Source organism: Bos taurus, chromosome 16 (genome assembly GCF_002263795.3).
Source record: "Bos taurus isolate L1 Dominette 01449 registration number 42190680 breed Hereford chromosome 16, ARS-UCD2.0, whole genome shotgun sequence".
NCBI classification, from domain to species: domain Eukaryota; kingdom Metazoa; phylum Chordata; class Mammalia; order Artiodactyla; family Bovidae; genus Bos; species Bos taurus.
The window spans coordinates 15,528,625-15,552,512 of NC_037343.1; the positions used below are offsets into that span (position 1 = coordinate 15,528,625).

At 35.7% G+C, this 23,888-nt stretch overlaps 1 protein-coding gene across 3 annotated transcripts in view; it reads left to right on the forward strand.

The window, feature by feature from the left end:
- The window catches only part of BRINP3 (BMP/retinoic acid inducible neural specific 3), a 488,562-nt gene that overhangs the window by 386,046 nt on the left and 78,628 nt on the right, over positions 1–23,888 (forward strand). For all 3 annotated transcript variants that reach the window (XM_005216773.5, XM_005216774.5, NM_001102140.2), the window contains 1 exon segment: positions 12,630–12,852. In XM_005216773.5, the coding sequence (XP_005216830.1) occupies positions 12,630–12,852 (223 nt within the window).

The window sequence follows — 23,888 nt, forward strand, 5'->3', positions numbered from 1 at the left end:
TATGAAGTAAATTCTCTTCTCACAAGAATAAGCCTGGCTCTGGATTCTCTGTCTGACATTGGGACAAGGTTTCAGATGGATTTGATCTCATAGCAGACATTGCTTACGTGTTCACCAGTTTTTCTCCAGGTGCTACTTACAAGGTTTCCCTCCTAGCGAAGTTTACTCAGCATCTCTTAAGTCATAGGTATGGTTTTAACACAGTGGCTGTAACAGCAATAACTATGTAGAATTCAGAGAACTAAGTGCCTAGAAGAGTACTTGATACTTAAAAGATACCATTCGTAAGTTTTCCTTCTGCAATATGAGTATGAACTTTCAGTTTTGTTTATAACCAGTGATTGTATGTCATTTCAGGATATTTTGGTTTTTTATTGATACTCTGAAATTCACATGCACTGTAACTTTACCACCTGGACCCCATTTGCCAGTTTCTCATCCATAAATGAAGACATTTATCAATGTTTTGATCTCATAATCTTGCCTTCAACCTGAATATTAAACTTAGAACTATACTACACATCTTATTTCAGCTTTATTTTCCCATGTGAATTACTTGCAGCTTCATATTTCATATGACCAAACCCGACTTTTCCAAATAAATTATTCTATATATGTTCATATTTAGCTTCAAACTTTTCTTTCTTAATCTTGTCAGTCAGTTTTGCCATTTAAGAAACATGTTATTAATTCATACTATATGTAAGGTGCTGTATGAGGCTTTTGTAAAGGAAAAATATAAAGAAAAATAAAACTTTGTCATGCCCTTCAGAGAAATATAAAACGATCTTTCTTTTTATATTTCTTTGAGTTCATTATTTTTCTTATTTTTTTCTCATAATTGACTCTGTGTAAGCAAAGGAGAAAAGGAAAGATATAAGCATCTGAATACAGAGTTCCAAAGAATAACAAGAAGAGATAAGAAAGCCTTCCTCAGTGATCAATGCAAATAAATAGAGGAAAACAACAGAATGGGAAAGACTAGAGATCTCTTCAAGAAAATTAAAGATACCAAGGGAATATTTTATGCAAAAATGGGCTCGATAAAGGACAGAAATGGTATGGACCTAACAGAAGCAGAAGATATTAAGAAGAGGTGGCAAGAACACACAGAAGAACTGTATAAAAAAGAGCTTCACAACCAAGATAATCACGATGGTGTGATCACTCACCTAGAGCCGGACATCCTGGAATGTGAAGTCAACTGGACCTTAGGAAGCATCACTATAAACAAAACTAGAGGAGGTGATGGAATTCCAGTTGAGCTATTCCAAATCCTGAAAGATGATGCTGTGAAAGTGCTGCACTCAATATGCCAGCAAATTTGGAAAACTCAGCAGTGGCCACAGGACTGGAAAAGGTCAGTTTTCATTCCAATCCCAAAGAAAGGCAATGCCAAAGAATGCTCAAACTTCCACACAATTGCACTCATCTCACACACTAGTCAAGTAATGCTCAAAATTCTCCAAGCCAGGCTTCAGCAGTACGTGAACTGTGAACTTCCAGATGTTCAAGCTGGTTTTAGAAAAGGCAGAGGAGCCAGAGATCAAATTGCCAGCATCCGCTGGATCATGGAAAAAGCAAGAGAGTTCCAGAAAAACATCTATTTCTGCTTTATTGACTATGCCAAAGCCTTTGACTGTGTGGATCACAATCAACTGTGGAAATTTCTGAAAGAGATGGGCATACCCAGACCACCTGTCCTGACTCCTGAGAAACCTATATGCAGGTCAGGAAGCAACAGTTAGAACTGGACATGGAACAACAGACTGGTTCCAAATAGGAAAAGGAGTTCATCAAGGCTGAATATTGTCACCCTGCTTATTGAACTTATATGCAGGGTACATCGCTGGAGAAGGCAATGGCAACCCATTCCAGTACTCTTGCCTGGAAAATCCCATGGACGGAGGGGCCTGGTAGGCTGCAGTCCATGGGATCGCTAGGAGTCGGACACAGCTGAGCGACTTCACTTTCAATTTTCACTTTCATGCATTGGAGAAGGAAATGGCAATCCACTCCAGTGTTCTTGCCTGAAGAATCCCAGGGACGGGGAGCCTGGTGGGCTGCGGTCTGTGGGGTCGCACAGAGTCGGATACGACTGAAGCAACTTAACAGCAGCAACAGCAGCAGAGTACATCACGAGAAAGGCTGGGCTGGAAGAAGCACAATCTGGAATCAAGATTTCCAGGAGAAATACCAATAACCTCAGATATGCAGATGACAGCACCCTTATGGCAGAAAGTGAAGAGGAACCGAAAAGCCTCTTGATGAAAGTGAAAGAGGAGAGTGAAAAAGTTGGCTTAAAGCTCATCATTCAGAAAACTAAGTATCATGGCACCTGGTCCCGTCACTTCATGGGAAATACATGGGGAAATAGTGGAAACAGTGTCAGACTTTATTTTTGGGAGGCTCCAAAATCACTGCAGATGGTGATTGCAGCCATGAAATTAAAAGACACTTACTCCTTGGAAGAAAAGTTATGACCAACCTAGATAGCATATTCAAAAGCAGAGATATTACTTTGCCAACAAAGGTCTGTCTAGTCAAGGCTATAGTTTTTCCAGTGGTCATGTATGGATGTGAGAGTTGGACTGGGAAGAAAGCTGAGTGCTGAAGAATTGATGCTTTTGAACTGTAGTGTTGGAGAAGACTCTTGAGAGTCCCTTGGACTGCAAGGAGATCCAAACAGTCCATCCTAAAGGCGATCAATCCTGGGTGTTGATTGGAAGGACTGATGATGAAGCTGAAACTCCAATACTTCGACCACCTCATGCGAAGTGTTGACTCATTGGAAAAGACTCTGATGCTGGGAGGGATTGGGGGCAGGCGGAGAAGGGGACAACAGAGGATGAGATGGCTGGATGGCATCACTGACTCAATGAACATGAGTTTGAGTGAACTCCAGGAGTTGGTGATGGACTGGGAGGCCTGGCATGCTGTGATTCACGGGTTCACAAGAATCAGACGTGACCAAGCCACTGAACTAAACTGAACTGAATGATCCTTTAATTCAAAATTGTTTCACATCACATCTCAATAAAACCTGCCCATCTTATTGCAGTGTTATCATGAGATTGGATATAGCAATATTTGTGAAAAATCTACTAAAGAAAAGCAGTCTTTAAAAAGAAGGAATAATTTTGTTTTTCTGTCAACTCTCAAAAGAGTTTATGCTTATAAAGATAGGAGCACACTTTTTTCAAACAGACGTCTTTTGTTCTGGGTTCTAATTAATAACTGTGTCACTTTGAACAGTTGATTGAATCTTGCTAAGTCTTTTGTCCTCCTCAGTGAAATGCTGAGTATAATAGTACTCATCTCCAGAAATACCCAGTACTGGTTACCCAGTACCCAGCAATAGGGTTGCTGGAAAGATTAAATGAGAAAATTCACTTTAACTGCTCAGCCCGGCACACATAGAAACATGGAATAAATTATAAAAAGAAAAATAATAGCTAGCATTTATTTATCAGTAATTATGTAAAAGGTATTTTATTTTCATTATTATCCCATTTAATTTACTAAACCTGTGAAGAAATTACTACTACAGTTACAAAAATGATTATTAATGTAATTTTAGCTCTTAACTAGCACAGCGATTGTCACACATTAGACACTCAAAAAATATTTGTTATACTCTTGTTGAACTCCATCTTCTAATTATATTTAAGGGCCCCATTAACTGTATCAGTCAGCATTCTTGCAAGAACAGAATCTGACTGTAGCAGAAAAGGAATTTATGTGCAGACAGCGGATTGGGTAGCTGACAGAATCAGCAGAACTGGAGAGCCTGGCTCTGAGGCTGTGCCAGGAACGGTAACAAAATCACATAATAAGTGCCATCTTTTGAGTGTATAAGGAGAACACACATCTGCAATGTGCACCTTTGACATCCCAAGAGAGATCATTGCAGTCATAGTTATCAGTGATGCTACGAGATAATTCATTTGCTGCTTCTTCAAAGATCTGTAGAGTTTTGTTATTAAAGGGAGCTGGAGGAGAGCAGTTGCTTGCTGTTTGCTTTGGAGAAGCTACCCAAATGTGCTCTGGACTCTCAGAAATTTCACTCGCACATCAGAGGCTTGATAAGCTAAAATATTGGCCAGCAGACAGGATACCTGTTACTTGTATTTTGCACGTATTTTTTAGTATGATGTCATTAACAAAATATGTCCCATAACAGGATACAATGGTCTGCATTCCTTTGAAGACACTTGGCAGACAGAGGCTGAGAAAAAATTTGACCCTTGAATATGATGGAGATGCTTCATTCTCATAGCTGACATAGGAACGAAAACTGCTTCCAGGCTTCCCTTTTTATGATGATAGATAAGAGAGATTGTACCATAGAAGAAACTTTCTCCCTAGTGCTAGGAGTCCAGTCACCAGTAAGCTACCATATCTGGAATGGCAGCTTTAATTAGAGTTACTCTGTGATTGAGAGATCGTCTATATGTGAGTTAATTAGAGATGTAATGCGATTACTATTTTCAAAATGTTCAGTGTTGAACAGATCTCCAGGTCCTGCAACCATGTCAAGCATTAAAAAAAAAAAAAAAAAGCAGTATCACCTGAATTTAGTCTTTTCCTAGGAGAAGGAAGCTTCCTTTTATCCATCTTACCTTTATAGGTTTTACCTGATAGGTTAGTGAGACAAAGCTTTTCTATTCTAATTCTTTAGTCAGTTCAGTTCAGTTCAGTCGCTCAGTCGTGTCCGACTCTTTGTGACCCCATGAATCACAGCAGGCCAGGCCTCCATGTCTGTCACCAACTCCTGGAGTTCACTGAGACTCACGTCCATCGAGTCAGTGATGCCATCCAGCCATCTCATCCTCTGTCGTCCCCTTCTCCTCCTGCCCCCAATCCCTCCCAGCATCAGAGTCTTTTCCCATGAGTCAACTCTTCGCATGAGGTGGCCAAAATACTGGAGTTTCAGCTTTAGCATCATTCCTTCCAAAGAAATCCCAGGGCTGATCTTCAGAATGGACTGTTTGGATCTCCTTGCAGTCCAAGGGACTCTCAAGAGTCTTCTCCAACACCACAGTTCAAAAGCATCAATTCTTCGGCGCTCAGCCTTCTTCACAGTCCAACTCAGAGACCAGAAAATAAACATGGTCTGGGTTAGGATCCCATTGGACCTGATTTGAGGAGGCTTCATAGAAAACCCAATTTACTGTTTACTTTCTATAAGGCCCCTCTCTGTTTCATGTGGCATTAGGAGCCCAAGGGGTTAATTCATAATGCAAAAAAAACATGTGATCTATTAAGTAGTGTTTAAGAGTTCTGAGTCTTGAAATCATTCAGAACTCCAGATACCATTCCTCTCTCAGGAAAACTGAAGTCAGGCCTCTTTTGCAGATTTTTTTTTCTTTCAATAATACAAATTAAAAAGAGGACCTCAAAGCACTGATTCCACATTTAAATCCCAAGGAACCATGACCTGATTAGTGAACTCTAAAATTCCTCCAGGTAGACTTTTTTGAATAGCACCTTGGACTTAACATCTATGACAATACCAATGTCCACTTTGCCTCTGAGGTGTAATCTCTGTTTCTAGGCCTCAGTCACAGAGGGTTAATTGTGTCCTAATTGAAACCAGAGCCCACCATCCGATTTCACACAGATTTTCCCACTAACAGATGTCCCCATCCTACAGAATATAATATTCATCAGATATGCATGCATTCCTTTTATCAATGCATTTAATGTTCTTTCTCCAGTAGAAAATCAGCAAATTCTTGATAACAACTGGAAAGTCATAATATTTTCAATAAACTCCCTTGGGACATGATAGATGATGGAAGTGGGATGTGATGAAATTTGCTTCCTAATGACGGTCATTTCTTTGATTAAAATCATCACAATGACTCGAAGCAAGATAATCTAGTCCATCAGGCAGGAGAGAAGATGCTGTTTCTTGGGGACAAAGAAAGTGAGCATTAGTGTTCTGGATTACTCTGAGTTCATCCCAGTCCTCCCCCAATCTACCTTCCAGTTCCCAGGTTCCCACCCTTTCTAATGTTCTTTCCAACTTTAACAGATCTGGCAGGAATTTAAATTCAGTCTTGGGATCAAAATTTGTTTTGAAGCCCTACAGCTGCAAGAGATAAAAGATCTCTTTTAGTCCTTTCCAGCATTCTGTGCTTTGAGAAAAAAAAAAAAAAAGTAGGATTTTGAGCTCTTTAAGCAAGCCATCTCTATTTGTAGTAACCAAGTCAGTCTCGGTCTTTGAAATTTTTATGTTCCTCATTCAGTTGTATATAGGCACATAGTCCCAAATGTGCCCTCAACAAGCTCTTCATTCTAGATGAACACAGGTGGTACTTCTATTGTCAAACTTCCACCCTGAATACTGCACTTATTTAAAAAGTCTTTTTCCCCAACAAATCCAGAAAGAGTCTCCTATTATCCATGGAGACTCTTCCAAACCACTTATGACACCAGTACCTCTAGTAGCCCAGAATTTTTTTTTCTTTGGATGAAGGTAAGAAAATCAGTCTCTAGATAACCCAATCTGATAAGGAATCAATTAAAGGATATTGGTTAGCATATAGAATCTTCAAGAAAGCTAGAGAATCATACTCATACTACTGGTTGAGACAAATTAAAAAAAAAAAAATCTTGCATAAGACTTATTTAGTGAGATCACCACTGCTGAATGCATGGAACCCTAGATCTCTATAGGGCTGCACCCCACAGGCCTTTAAGTCCTGCACTTGCCCACCTTCAAGACTGAAGAGAGAGCCTGGAGTCAGTTACAGAAACATTAATTGTTTAATGAATGGGTAGAGCTTACACATCTGAAGCAAGACCCTAGAGCAATACCTCACCATGTGTAGTGGACAATGGGGTAGCACAGGATGGCCTTCTTTGCTCCCATGGGCAGGGGTTGGCTACCAGTTATAGGGAATTGATGTCAAGTTGGGTTATCGGTTGCCAAGGAAACCAGCAGAGGGGCATGCCCCTTACTGCCCTTTTGATAAGCATAGTTGAAGTTCTGATCTAAAACTAGAATAGTCACTAGTTGAAGCCTGGGGCCAATACATGGGAAGGTCAATCATATGAGCATAGTATAGGTAAAGCAGGCGGTGGTCAAGCAGAGGACAGACAGAGAGCAGGAGGACAACCATCTTGAGTGGCTGATCATCCAATAGCAGCAAACACTACCATTACTGCTGCAATCACTATCTCCCTGAGAATTGCTCTAGGCATCCTCTGTTATCGCTTCAACAGCGTAAGATCCAAACTCTGCTCGTGTTCACTTGATTCCTATATCTTAGATGATGCATCCTATACCTTAGATCCAAACTCTGCTCGTGTTCACTTGATTCCTATATTTCTTAGATGATGCAGCTATATCTTGTAGCTGCAAGGGTGCTGGGAATGTGAAGACCTGAGTCTTGAGTGTTCTATAGTTATAGTTTGTTATAGAGATAAACTATAACTATAGAAATAACTATAGTTATAATTGTAGAGATAAGCTCTGGGTAAATTTTCAGACATTTGAAGGGGGTTTATAAACAGAGCAATTTGATGAAGGACAGATTAATTGTCTTGCTGTATTAAAATATTTTAACATAAATAAAAGTATCTTTCAGAGAAAAAGAAAATGATCAGGAAAAGCACAACATTTCTAGGCCAGCTACTAAGGAATTAGGTTCTATTTCTGATTTATGCCTGCATGAACCCCTCATTTTATGGCCTCATAAAATTGGCTAGTTCACAGGCTATTGAACAGGCTTGCCATTTATTTTATGCAGCATTCTAGTATTTTGTCAATTTCAGTATAAACTCTATACCCACGGTTAATAGAAAGATTTGAATAGACTTGCATTGATATGTGGTCACCCAAAGTCCTATCAGTGATTTACTGTAGAAGTTGAGAAAATGTTAAACTGATACAAATGATTCAAATAGTCCCTTGGAAATGTTTGGAGAAAAAGAAAACTTTATAAAAGTTAAAAAACAAGCAGTTCTAATCAGGATTATGGGGTGACTCAAAGTTTGCCTCTTCATTGTACTCCCTCAAGGGTCAGATTTCCATTTCAGTCATTAGTAACTTTCTGGCATTCAGGACACTACCTAAATTTTCTGTCTCAACTTTGTTCCCATCAGCCCTTCTTCCTACTCACACTGCCATCTATTTCTTAGTTTTATATCTTACCTCTTTAAATCTTGCATATCTGTAGTGTCAAGGATTGCAATTAAATTTTTTCCTAGGTCGATATTTCCCTTTGAAAATCAGAGGAAGACAGATGAATCCATACTATCTTCTAGGAAACTGTGATTCTCAAGAAACAACTTTATTAGAAGTGGCTCTGAGTGAGCAGTAACTCTGAAGTTCAGTGATAGAGTTTGATGCTTATTTTTCAACTTTGGAGGTAGTACTTAGCATAGGTAAAAACCTACTGTATACTAAACAAACTAATAAAAACCCAGTCTTAAAATAGCAGACTAGATTTCACATGTGTTCATTTATAGATAAGGTACTGCATTCAGTATAAGGAATTAATATTTGTTTGATTAACTTATCACAGAAAATTTTGTGTTAATAGAATATATTATTAACATGTATTATTTTAAAACTTCTTTGTTTACAAACATAAACAAGAGATACATGTATGAAGAACTAGACCATTAGTATCTCAAAATAAGAAGTTATTTTTCTCATGAGAAATGAACAGATGAGTTCTGGTTAAAAACAAATGTTTTCATGGATTCTTCATGTATATATGATACACATCTTTTTTGCTTATTACATCCTTTCATTTAAGGCTGTTCTGTGTCCATGTTCTTTATTTTGCTATACATTGTACAATATTTTGTTAGTAAAGACTATTGCTATGCTTTCATAATACTTAAAATTATTATCCATGCTGCATTGTCATTTCTACTGAAAAGGTACTTTGTACCAATATAGTAATTGATACAGAAAACAAAAACCAGACTGTGAGCCAGTAGACTTTAAATTTATGTTAACAAGTCTTTAAATAATAGCATTTTATATAAATGTCTGAAATATAAGATATATACATATTGAACTGACAACTTAGTAGTATTTCTTGGCTATGATTTTTACTGGCTAACAATATTTATTGACATTTTAGTAGAATAACACATTCATATGAAATATAAAAATCATAAAAGCACAAATTTCCTCCTTGAATCCTGCCCAGCCATAGTCCTACTTGCTAATGGAAGCAGCTTCTGTTTTAGATATGTTGGTGGTTTTACAACTCAAGAATCATCTCTGAATAATAATAATAATAATCTGATTGCTTTTCTACACTTTTGAGGAAGTAAATTATGTGCTCCCAAAGCTTTAGAAAATTTAGAGTGCTTTAGAACACTCTTGAAAATATAGTCCAAAGCTGTTCTGAGCAGAGGTTCTGAATATGTGAAAATGTATAATCAATACACTGGTCAATGCTTTGCATGTTCATCAATGAAGACAGAAGCACAAATCAGGGTCTACATATTATGTCTGGTCCTTTAATATCCAAAAATGTTCCGTTCTCCACTCTTATTTAATTCAACTGTGAAGCATGAGAATAAAGTCCATACACATATAAATACATAAGATCAATATGTAAATGCAGTAGCAAAAATAAAAGTTTTTTGCTGACATTAGAGTTACAAAACTAAAAATCATCTGCATTCAACATACATAACTGTGCCAATAAAATTTACATGAAAGACTATTGAGGGGACTGAGTTAATATTTAAAGCCCTGCAGTTGAGTTCCTGCCAAAGCGAGAACTCGTGTTAAGAGAGAGACAGTGAATTCATTTCAAAGTTAACTAACTAGATATCAAGTGTTAACTAGAATTTGTTTTAGAGGAGAGGAAAAAAACAACAGCAACAAACCTTGTTCGGCTATTTTAGAAAAAATTTCATTTTTATTGGAAGAGCAGTAGTAATCTTGAGAGTCTACATGGTGCCTAGCTAGTCTTCTATAATTTATTGGAAAGACGTCACCTGCGCTAATTCTCTTTGGCTCCACAGAATTCATTAATATCATGCATCTGCTTTTGTATTATTTTTTACTTCATGTGAATTAGTTTTGTGAAGAAGACTGACTGACTTACATACAGGATGTTTATTACCACTGATATTGCTGTTGTTTTGTTTCTCATAATCCTCAAAACTATGCTGAGCAAAAGTACTCATTTGGTACATATCTTGCAAACAGGGGTTTCCAGATTAATCTCTCTCCAATAACCCAGATACTGAATTAATTTCTCCTAGGATATTTTTATGTGACATTAATTTTTTTTTTCTTTTACACATTTATTTCCCCAAAAAAGTATGGTTAGTCATTGTTTGTACTTCCCTCATAGCTCAGTTGGTAAATTCTCAAACGGTAAATGTCCGCAATGCAGGAGACCTGGGTTCAGTTCCTTGGTTGGGAAGATCCCCTGAAGAAGGAAATGGTAACCCACTCCAGTATTCTTGCCTAGACAATCCCATGGACAGAGGGGCCTGGCGGGCTACAGTCCATGGAGTTACAAGAGTCTGACATGACTTAGCAACTAAACCACCACAGTCATTGTTTAGTTGCCATTTTAAAAGCAAGAGCACTTTATTTTCTACATGAGTTTGGACATTATTATAGGGTTAACTGTAATCTGGTGTCCACTAATCATTGTATTTTCTCTTTGTAGTTATGTAAATCTGGAGGTTTATATAATAATTCTAATGTATCATTCAAATTTCATTTTCGTAATATATAAACATAATTTTTATTAACTGAATAAATATCCAGAGGAATATTTCTGGACATTCTATTGACTTCTAAGTAGAATGAATTTCAGATAAGATGCTATTTTAACATTTTAAAATATTACATGTCTTTGTCATTTTAAAAAAATAAGATGAAATGTTTATTCATATTCCTACTCAGAGATTGAAATAGCTGTATGTTTTGTGCACAACAGGTGTCCGATAACTGTTTTGGGGACTATCAATGGTGACTCTTAATGACTTCATAATGAAGTAATTATTCAAACGTCATGTTAAAACCCTTTTTTAAAAATTACATAGTGCCAGTTTTCAGCTGGCATGTACTGTTACATCCACTTTGGTAAAATAAATAAATTAATAGATTCTTTAACTTGAATAAAATGTACTGATTTAGAAACTTTTATGATACTACTATAACAAACAATGAAAATAATTAAAATATGCAAACCCATGAAACAATAAAAGCTTATCAGAAATGTTCAAGTAAAAGATGACAATGAAATGAAATGAATGATTAGTTTGCAAAGTAGTGGCATCTGCTCTGTGAATAATCCAGGGAATGCTTTCCAATTTCCATGCCCCAACTCTTTTATTCAAAGGAGAGAATTTGTCAAAGGAGACATATGGGACCAAACAAAATGTAGAGGACTGTGAAATTGGAATTTTAAAATGCATCTCTTATTTATACTCTGCTTACTTAAAAAAATGATTTGAAGCATATCAAATGGATATATCCTCAAAACTCTTTCCTGATGAATTTTACTATAAAAAGTCCTGGTCTTCCTTTTGTTTCCTTGTTCTTCTGGATGCATTTAACATCCAAAACATGCCGGAACTCTGTATTTATTTGCTCTAGAAAAAATATCAACTCAACATTCATGAATATAATTTTCTGTTAATTGTCTACAAGTTGCCTTTTCCATCACTGATGAAATAGTTTGGATTTGATTATTGAAATAGCCCTGGTTTGTAAAATATATATAAATTAATTGCCGTATATATATGTATATTAATGTAGTTTATCTTTTCCCATGTGAATGGCATATTTTTTAAATATTAGTGATAACTTGGGGGTTTTGAAACACTCAATAGAGACAGTCTCTACCAAGGAATCAGTATGAACATACTTTGTCCAAATTCAAGTAAACACTAATACCTATAACTGGTATTTGAAAATAACTATTTTTGAATTGGATATTTACAACTAACTAAAACAATGTATTTGCAACTTCATAAAAATTTAAAGTAAAATGCTATTTTTGTAATCAAAAATTTTCTATCTCATTTACAAACAAGGAAATCAAGGCACAAACAGACTGAGGTTTAATGCATGCTGTGTAAATTTTCTGTGGGTAGAATAGTGATTAAAATAGGGTTTGTATCACTTGCCAGATAATATATCTTTAACCACTGCAAACATTTATTAATGAAAATCTGTGTATTCTCCTATACTGATTTAAGGATAATTTCTGAAAATATTTATTTAATAAACAATACTTGAAACATGATTAAAAATGCTGTTGCCAGAAAGAAAAGCTAGATTAATGACTATTAACTTTGGGAAAAAAAATTCAGCACCATCAAATTCACTTATCATCAAAAGGAGAACATGGAAAAATTAAGTTCAAGTTAAACTTTTCCCCCAAATATTTGCTTTAGAACACTTATTTTAATTACCTTTTTCTATGAATGTTCTTGTTCTATCTTATGAGGAACAAAAGAGAAAATAATCCTAAATCATAAACAATTACCTTCTTGCTATTAATTTGCCCCACAGAGAATAATAGTTTGTATTTGTTTCAGCATTAACATACTAAATATACTTTGGAGAAGAAGAAAACTGATTATTTTATTATTAAAGTATTGAATTTTGGCTTTTTTTTCAGATGAATTCAAGTTCTTTATGAAGAGGCTACCCATGAACTATTTCCTCAACACATCTACCGTAATGCATTTGTGGACAATGGATTCTAATTTTCAGCGCCGCTATGAACAACTGGAGAATAGCATGAAGCAACTTTTCCTAAAGGCGCAGAAAATTGTACACAAGCTCTTTAGCCTTAGCAAGAGGTGTCATAAACAACCCCTTATCAGCCTGCCAAGACAAAGGTAAGATAAGTGCGCTAATGTAGACAACTGAGGACAGCTCACTGATTTTCTGAATGTAGGTGCAGTAATATACATAATACAGTGTTATTCATATTTTTAGAGATGATTTGAAAACATATTGTCTTAAGTCTCAAAATGATTAATTGCAGTTATTTTCCAAAGTAATGCTATAATGGGAACACATAGACTAATTTTTATTTAATTTTTTTTTATCATTAGAATCAAGATATTATTCTAACTTGTTGTACAGGGTAATCATCTGATAATTGTGTGACAGTGAACATAAAAACACAAAACCTAGTTACATTGTAAGCATAGGAAGTAAGCAGGAATAAAAAGTGATATTTCTTAAGACGTAACTTTTAAATAAAAGCATCTACATTTTATTTATTTTACATGTTCTTAAAACCATAAATCTCATTCTACGTGAATGTATGAAAATTGCTGTGAAAGTTTCAAACAATTTATATGAATGCTGACAGACTCTTCGAATATTTGTGTCTGAACTGACTTGGGGAAGCCTGGGTTTTAGATTTGGTAGTTTAATATGTATTGATCAGTCAGTAAAAAGTTGTATTTACTTAGTACGAGCAGGTTGAAAATGAATAAAAGGAAAAGCTAAGGAAAAATTTAGGAAAAAAATTCAGTAAAAAATGTATTTGTATCAGTATCACCAATATAAAATACTTGAACTTTGACTCGATTATTAAATTATTAAGAAATCTATAATTACAAATTTTTTTCACTGAAAAAAAATAAAGTTTATACATTTTAAAATTCAATTTCAAAATAAATCATTTGCATTCTTTACAATCATTGGATTTTAGCATATTCAACATGTATGCAATCTAAGTTGAGAACATTTTCATTGGATCCATTTTTAGCCCCATACTCCCTTGCCCATACTCCGCATATTCCCATGCCCATCCCTCGGCTATTTGTCTCTCCAGATTTGTCTAATCTGCTAATTGTCTCCATAGATTTGATTATTCTTGACATTTTGTACAACATGTGGTCTTTTGTGACTGACTTCTTTCATGTAGCAAAGTACTTTTTGGTTTACCCATTTGTGGCATGCATCAGTAGTATATCACATTTTATTTTACCTATCAATTAATCCTTTGATGGACTTGGGGTTGTTGCCACTTTTTATCAAGTATAAATGATGCTGCTGTGAACATTCATGTGTACTTTATTTTTTTTAATCTGGACATATGTTTCAATTTTCTTGGATATGTTGTTGTTGTTGTTGTTCAGTCACTAAGTCATGTCCAATTATTTGGAACCCCATGGACTGTAGCCTGCCACTCATCTGTCCTCTGCTATCTCCCAGAGTTTGCTCAGATTCATGTCCATTGAGTCGGTGATGCTATCTAACCATCTCATCCTCTACCACCCCCTTCTCCTTTTGCCTTCAATCTTTCCCAGCATCTTTCTGAGGTCTTTTCCAGTGAGTCAGCTTTTTGTATCAGGTTGCCAAAATTTGGAGCTTCAGCTTCAGCATCAGTCTTTCCAAATGGTTTGTTGGGGTTGCTTTCCTTTAGGATTGACAGAATTGACTATTCAGAAGATAATCCTATATTTAACATTTTGAGGATCTGGCAAACTGTTTTCCAAAATGGCTCTACTGTTTATTATTTCCACCTACTATGAGTGACAGCTCCAATTACTCCACATCATCACCAACACTCATTAGTATCTGAGATTTGATTATAGTCATCCTAACAGTTGTGAAGTAATATCCTTTTGTGGTTTTAATTTACATTTCCCCATCATGACTAATGATGCTAAACATCTTTGCATGTGCTTATAGTCCGTTTTGTACCTTCTATGGGGAAATATCTATGTGAATTTTCTTCCCTCTTAGTTTTTTTTTTTTAATTTGCATTATTGAGTTGTATGAGTAATTTATATATTTGGATGCCCTGTTCCTTTAGAAACTGTTTGGTATAAAAATATCTCCTTCCAATATCTGGGATATCTTTTCATTTTTTTGTCCATCTCCTTTCCTGGTCTGTCTATCTGTCTGTCTGGTCAGTTTGTCAATTTTCTTTCTTTTCAAACACTAACTTTTAGTTTCCTTTATATTCTCTATTATTTTTCTGTTTTTATTTGATTTTCCACTGTGATTGCTATTATTTCTTTTTTTCTATTTGCTTTATGTGAATGCTCTAATTTTCTTTTTCTAGCTTCATAGAAAGAAAACGTGGGTTACTGACTTCATAGCTTTCACTTTTTTAACATAAGCATTCACTGCTGTAAATTACTCTCTAAGCACTACCATTAAGATTTGTTCTTTTATACTTCCTGTAAGTTTTCTTATTTATTTCATGCATAAGATATTTTTTATATATCTGTCTTCAAACTTAAAGTAAATATTCCCTAACAGAGAATTACAGCTTGAAAAAGATACTTATTTAATTGCAATGAACCTTATTCTCCCTGTGTGAGCTAGAGTTTGTAAACCACTGAAATAGATGATCTCATCTTCAAACATAAGAGGAAATACGAGAGAATGAGATGGAAGCAACTGATGAGTTTGCTTATAATATAACTTGTTGACCTTAAGTGTTCTTTTAATCAAGAACAACTGGAGATTATATATATATCTATATATGTATAATATATATATGCACATATATATAGATATATATATATGAAGCTCAGGGGAGATTTGAGAAACTTAAGATGGCAAACATCAGTGCACATGAAATCATAAGATCTGAATGTAATATCATAGGAAATATGTTTAAGGGATAAGTGGAAAATGGACCTGAAAAGGAAACAAGTAGTGGAGTAAAATATGTCAAAAGAGACACATTAATTTCTAGTAAAAATAAATAAAAATTAAACATTCATAAGTGTCATTACAGTACAATATTTCTAAGAAAAATATGCAAGAATTCAAGTTACGTGTGTGCAGAATAAATAAATAGGCAGTATAATAGAAAGATGCATTACTGAAACAAATTCAAAAAGCTATAGAACTAAATATTTGTTGTCCAAAACTTCTTAACTAAATCAAAGATAGTTCAGGCTTTTTCTTGACTTGTTTTTTTTTCAATTTAGCTTAATTTCTATGTTTTCTATTGTCATCCCACACAGTTAAAAAAAAAAAAAAATACAGACCACTTGCTAGATTTTTACTGAATTTGGATTTTTTTTTCTTTATCACCATATTTCTTTTAACAGTAATGTGAGATTTTGCTTTGTTTTTATTTTTCCCATCTTAATAGATTTTCATGTACTAAAATTACATTCAGTTCAGTTCAGTTCAGTAGCTCAGTCGTGTCCGACTCTGCAACCCCATGAATTGCAGCACTCCAGGCCTCCCTGTCCATCACCAACTCCCAGAGTTCACCCAGACTCATGTCCATCGAGTCAGTGATGCCATCCAGCCATCTCATCCTCTGTCGTCCCCTTCTCCTCCTGCCCCCAACCCCTCCCAGCATCAGAGTCTTTTCCAATGAGTCAACTCTTCGCATGAGGTGGCCAAAGTACTGGAGTTTCAGCTTTAGCGTCATTCCTTCCAAAGAACACCCAGGACTGATAGGGAAACTATACACACACACACACACACACACACACACATATATATGTACTAGGGAGAAGGCAATGGCACCCCACTCGTGTACTGTTGCCTGGAAAATCCCATGGATGGAGGAGCCTGGTAGGCTGTAGTCCATAGGGTCGCTAAGAGTTGGACACGACTGAGCGACTTCCCTTTCACTTTCATGCATTGGAGAAAGAAATGGCAACCCACTCCAGTGTTCTTTTTTTTTTTTTTTTTTCTTTTTTCTCCAATTTTATTTTATTTTTAAACTTTACATAATTGTATTAGTTTTGCCAAATATCAAAGTGAATCCGCCACAGGTATACATGTGTTCCCCATCCCAAACCCTCCTCCCTCCTCCCTCCCCATACCATCCCCCTGGGCCGTCCCAGTGCACCAGTCCCAAGCATCCAGTGTTCTTGCCTGGAGAAACCCAGGGACAGGAGCCTAATGGGCTGCCGTCTATGGGGTCGCACAGAATCAGACACAACTGAAGCGACTTAGCAGCAGTAGCAGCAGCATGTAGTAGAGTTTGTTAGCAGAATTCAGTGGAAAAGAGATGGGAAATTTGTGGGGTGTATTTTCAGAAATCTTTGAAAGAGAAAGTGAATAAGTAACCAGTGATTCACTTCTAGCAGGTATTTTTGTTTTTTGTCCTTTCATTATGGAATTTTTTTCTGTTTTCCTCTTGAACTTGTCCAACTCTCAGAACTAGCTTTCAATATCTGATATTCTAAAATCTGGAAAAAGAAGTAGAAGCAAAGAAAAATGAGACCTGCAAAATATATCTCACTAACATTATTTCTTAGACAGGTAGATAGTGAACATTATTTCTTAATTCTTCCTGTATAATGGTGGGGCAGTTGATTTTTTTTTCCTCCATAATATAGCGTGTAATTCTTTCTTTCTGGTAAAGTGTGGACCTTTCTCTAGGTGGCAGCTCTGCTTTGTTACTACTATCCCTCTCATGAATTCCCATGACAGTAAAATGCTTTTTCTCACTGAAGTGAATTCCAAAGCCTGCGATCATGTGGTTTCTTTGAGTTAAGTCAACTTTTGTTGCTATTCAAAAATTTTTGAGATAAGTAAAAATGCTATATTCATTTCATTAAAGAACATTAGCTGCAGCAATTATTGAAAAGTATTCATGTAATATTTCTAGAAAGCATCTCAACTACACTATTTTGTGCTGTCATGTCTTATTCACAGAGTAGCCAAGGGTCTATGGAAATATTACATTTAAAAGTCTCTTGGTAAAGGCTTAACAACCACATCTCTAGGGGTAGAAAACCTAATTTATTCACGTTTACTGATTTTTGTGTTAGAAATATTTCCACCATGGTCAATTTCAAGCTATCAATGTACTGTCATGGCTCATGGAGTTGATGTGCAGCTGGATATCCTGAGCCAGTGCATGCATACTGCAGCTAACCTCAAAAATTTTACTAAAACATTTTTGCAAAGTTATCTCTTCTTCATTAACATTGGAAAGTGATATAGGATGAAATCACTTCTCTAACATCATAGCAAAGGATGACTTGACGTCTGTGTCATTCTTTGTCTGAGAGCTATGTCATGTACCTCCTATGTATTCTCTATGACAGCAGTCAGAAATTGGCATATAGGTCAAATCTATCCCTCACCAATTTTTGTATCAGCCTGTTGAAAAAAAAAATCAAAAGGAGAATAGTATTTTTGATGGATGACGATGGTATGAATTTATATTAAAATATGCATCAATAAAAAAGCCATGCCCACATGTTTATATACTGTCTGTGCCCACTTTCATACCCTACTGGCAGTTATTGACCACTGCATGCTCCTGAAACCCTACAGTATTTGCTACCTGGCTCCTACAGTAAAGTTTTGCCAACATGGACTCTAATATAATATTAATATGTATTCTCTGTCTTTAAAAATGCTATCAAGTGTATTAAAAGTATTTAACTTGTATATCATTGAAAAGTTTATAAATATAGTTCATGTTATGTTAAGGAAAGAAAGTTATTACTTTAGTATCCATCATATGGAAAACAGAATAACACTGAATCTTGAATCCAGGTATTTGTGAGTTAATACTGAATATTTCACTAATAATAACTCTTACACAATCATATTAATATATGTGCATTCACTATATATTATATATTATGCCCATGAATTAAATGCAAATATATACATTATATATAGATTCATACATTATATATATACCTTAATATATAATATATACTTATATACATATGCATTTTAACTAATGTAACTTCCATAGCAATAATCTAAAATCTTACATATCAAACTGATCTTAACTGAAGTGCCATTTCAAACTCATCTCCAAATGCAGATTTGTATAATTTCGTGGAGTCAGCCAGCTTTCCCAGTTTTCTCTTCCTTCTCCTCATGATCTCCAATTCTAGTCCAATTCAAAATGACATGATTATGAACTAAGAGGAAGAACAAACAACATGAACACTTGAGGAAAATGAAGCTGAAAAACTGAACAGTATCTGTGGGTATGGGAGGATAAAGGGAATCTGGTAATGCTGAAATGAACTGTGGAAATTTTAATGTATTTGGGAAGAATTACCCTGCCCAGTGGAATGCTGAAAAGATAAGATACAGGCAGAATTTCAAGAAATCTGAATGCTTAGTTTTCGGCTGGAGTTTCTAGAGACAGCTCTCACATTCCCAGACAACAAGTGCTCAATACATATTTGATGAGTGCTCTGTGATGTTTTTGTTAATACTTTAGTTCAACCTCTGAACGCACACAGCAATGAATTATTACTTTATGTAAAATGTTTCCCACTCTACATAAATTGGATTGCCTGTTATAATATGCATATCATGTTCTGTTTTGTTTCTCCATTAAGCAGGTGAATGCTCTCCCCCATTCTTTCAAATGGAGCTGAGACAGTGCCTTTGTCTGTTTAGGCTGCTATAAACAAAAAATACCGCAAACTGGATGACTCACAAACAACTGTTTGTAGTTTTGGAGACTGAAGTCCAGGATCTAGGGGCCATCATGGTGGGGTTCTAGTGGAGAGCATTCATCTCATTCACGTGGGCTCCATCCTCATGACCTAAGCACCTCTCAAAGGCTCCACTTCCCAATAGCATCATCTTCAGGGGTTAGGATTCCAACATGTAAATTTAGGCAAGACATAGCATTTATATTGTATCAGACTGATTTTGTCTCTGTCAGTTAACACTATGAGATGTGAGGGTGAGGAGACTAGCCAGCCGTTTCTTTTGTGTAAGGATACTGTCCATGGTGTATGACAATGAAGCTGGCATGTGAACCCAATAGGAGATAGAGAATTCAGGTGTCCTTTAAACTCCTGTGTTCATTTGACTCTCTAGTGTACTTCTCTTCTTGAAGTTTTGTTATTCAACTTTTCCTTCTCAAACTCAAAACATGACGCTTTGTGTCCCTCATTATAAGCAAGCAGTTACCACTCTATAATTCATGCAAGGAAAATAGATATTTAACACTTTCGTGGGGAGAAATCTTTGTGAATACTGTTTCTCAACATCTGGCATACAGTAATGATGTATAAAAATCCTTTTCAATCATATTTTCCCCTGAGTTCTTTTTCATCCTTTTTTAGCCTATTTTCTTTTTTCCACCTCCAAATATCCAACATTTTCTCTCTTTGTTGACCCCCATTCTCTTCAATATGCCCCCTATTTACTGAAATCTTTCTATAAACTTTTTTTTTTAATTTGGTTTACTGCTCTTGGAATCCCAGTTTACAATTTCTCATTGATATTTTCCTGCAAAATAGTGCCTCTTCACCTTAGATAAACTTGCTTTTTTAATGCATTTTTATTTTATTTTTATAATAATTCATTTTATTTTTAATGCATTTTAATACATATAAGAGATACTGCCTCTGACTGTGCTTCCAATAATTTTGTCTTATAATATTTGTTCATTGGAGTTGGTTTCTTTCACTTCTTAAATCTAATAGATATAAATAGATATCAATCTAGAATATATAGAAATCAAATAAAATCTGGATCCATTTTCAATATATCCTGGAAACAGCAAAAATGAAGTATGAACATGTGATTTGCCTGTGGTAATAAATATCATCAACATGGCATAAAACTCTCTTGAGATAAAGGAGGCCTCTCAATGTCTAGGACAGTAAATATGTTTGTTTTTTCTTTGTTTTGATAGTTAATTTTATCAAAGTCTTTGTATTACTAGAGCATATAGATAATCATCCAAGGCAGAATTATTACATAATGTTGAAAAAGGCAATTTGGGAGACTACTGGCCTGGGAAAGAGGACAAGGAAAAACACAAGTTATTGCCAAGTCTTCAGTTCAGTTCAGTTACTCAGTCGTATCTGACTCTTTGTAACCCCATAGAAGGCAACATGCCAGGCTTCCCTGTCCATCACCAACTCCCAGAGCTTGCTCAAATTCATGTCCATTGTGTTGCTGATGCCATCCAACCATCTCATCCTCTGTTGTCCCCTTTTCCTCCTGCCTTCAGTGGCTTTTCCAATGAGTCAGTTCTTTGCATCAGGTGACCAGAGTATTGGAGCTTCAGCTTCAGCTTCAGTCCTTCCAATGAATACTCAGGACTGATTTCCTTTAGGATTGACTGGTTGGATCTCCTTGCAGTCCAAGGAACTCTCAAGAGTCTTCTCTAAAACCACAGTTCAAAAGCATTAATTCTTCCATGCTCCGCTTTCTTCATAGTCCAACTCTCACATCCATACATGACTACTGGGAAAATCATAGCTTTGACTAGACTGACCTCTGTCAGCAAAGTAATGTCTCTGCTTTTTAACATGCTGTCTAGGTTGGTTATAGCTTTTCTTCCAAGGAGCAAGTGTCTTTTAATTTGATGGCTGCAGTCACCATCTGCAGTGATTTTGGAGTCCCAAAAAATAAAGTCAGCCACTGTTGCCACTGTTTGCCTATCTTTTTGCCATTGAAGTCATGGGACTGTACTTCATGATCTTAGGTTTTTAAATGTTGAGTTTTAAGCCAGCTTTTTCACTCCCCTCTTTCACTTTCATCAAGAGGCTATTTAGTTCTTCTTTGCTTTCTGCCATACAGCTGGTGTCATCTGTGTATTTGAGGTTATTGATATTTCTCCTGGCAATACTGATTCCAGTTTGTGCTTCATCCAGCTCAGCATTTTGCATGATGTACTCTGTATATAAGCTAAATAAGCAAGGTGATAATATACAGCCTTGACATACTCTTAATGGTACTTGTCAAGTCTCAGTGGTACTTTATAGCAACTAATAAAGAACCATAAATACATAATATTAAAAGCAATGATGTAAAGTAAATTTAGCTGTTAAATATTGGAAAAAATCACATTTTGTTTGGCTCATGAAAAAAATGAAAATCTGTGAAGAATATTAATTTTCTAATTTATAAACAATAGAAATACAGAAATGAAAAGAATTTTAAGTCATTATCAGGATATGTTAGTTTCTCAATATTCAAAAAAGTGATCAGGGTTTATAGTTCATATTTTCTATTAATAAGTATATAATCAGCAATCAATGATTTTTGTTTCTTTAAAAACAGATATAAATTTGGATATATCCTATGTGGTATTACATTATTTATTCCTAGAAAAAATAAATTAAACCTGCTTTAAGTAGGCTACTGCCAACTTGGGCAAGAAGAATTATAGAGGCATAGATATTATTCCCTTACCAAAAAAAACAAAAATTTAGGGAGGGGTTTATTTCAACTGGCCCATTTTAATGGCCTTAAGCATCATTCTATGAGTCACTCTGCACAGTAAGTTTAGTAGTTTTCTGTTATTTTAGTGATAAATCTTCTTGCTGAAATTCTCTGATGATCTTGACTGGAAGTTACCACCTGTTTGGTCTCAAGACTCTTTCAAATGCATAACAATTACTGAGAAATCTGAAAAGCTTTTTTGTTATGGAAGCTATAAATCTACATATAAATGTATATATAAATTGAAATCTATATTTACCATAGTAAAATTAAAACAGATTTTAAAATATGCATTTATTAATACAATTTAAAGAACATTAAGCAAGCTTATTACATATTATTAATAACATATATAACATTTAAACTTTAATGATTTTTGCACATTTCTTTAATATTTGGCTTAAGAGAAGATAATTGAATCCCCACTGCTGTTTCTGCATGCAATCTGTTGCAAACTGTAGTTTTATAGCTTCGCACAGATTTATTGGAGAAATAAGAATTGCAGTGCCTTTTTGAATAATTGTGGATATTAGTCTTAGCTACTGCACCAAAATTCAACATGTGGTAGGAGAACAGGCAGCTCATGTTCAAAAGACCTGAACTTCCCAGTGGCTTTCAAGGAAGGAGTTTTAAACACAATGTGAGGGAGGAGGCTTCAGGGTACGTGATCAGCTCGTGGACAATTCTCTAACTGGTTGGCATCAAGGTGAACTTTCACATGTCATCAGCCTTCTGATTTCAACCAGTCTAAGATCTGTTTTTTAGTCAGCAGTTTTCATCTGGTGAAGGGTCTGCTTCCTGTAAAAAAACAACTTAGGAATGTGTGTCAAGCCTTTATCTATGTTTTCCAGGGAACTAAGAGTACAGTGATACTGCTATAGGCAGGACTTATAGCTTAAATGTTTCCCAGTTTCCCAGCCCAGCAGCTATTCTTTGTTTCTACATCTTCATATTCCTAATTATTAACTCTTGAACCAGCCTTCAGGGACTCAAGGGAGGCCTGGAAGAGTAAAGTAAAAACCTTCTACTTCAAAGGACAAGGGCTTGTATATGATTTCATGAGGACCTAATAGACCGAGAAGATAAATTGTGGGGTTGTCATAGAGGTTCACATTTACAAGCTGAAATTGAAATTTCTGGGAGAAATATCAACAACTGCAGATATGCAAATGGTACCACTCCAAGGGCAGAAAGTGAAAAGGGATTAAAGAGCCTCTTGATGAGGGAGAAAAGGGAGAGAGAGTGAAAAAGCTAGCTTAAAACCCAACATTCAAAAAACAAAGATCGTGGCATCCAGTCTCATCACTCTATGGCAAATAGATGGGGAAAAAGTGGAAACCAAGACAGATTTTATTTTCTTGGGCTTCAAAATCACTGCGGAAGTAGCTTCAACCATCAAATAGAAAGATGATTGCTCCTTAGAAAGCAATCTTGCTCCATAGGAAGAATAGTTATGGCAAACCTAGACCACATATTAAAAAGCAGAGACATCACTTTGACATCAAAGGTCCATATAGTCCAGGCTATGGGTTTTCTAGTAGACATGTGTGGATATGAGAATTGGAGCATAAAGAAGGCTGATCAAGAAAGAATTGGTGCTTTTGAATTGTGGTGCTGGGGAAGACTCTGAAGAGTCTCTTGGACTGAAAGGAGATCAAACCAGTCAATCCTTAAGGGAATTAATCCTGAATATTCATTGGAAGGACTGATGCTAAAGCTGAAGCTCCAGTATTTTGGCTACCTGCTGCGAAGAGCAGACTCA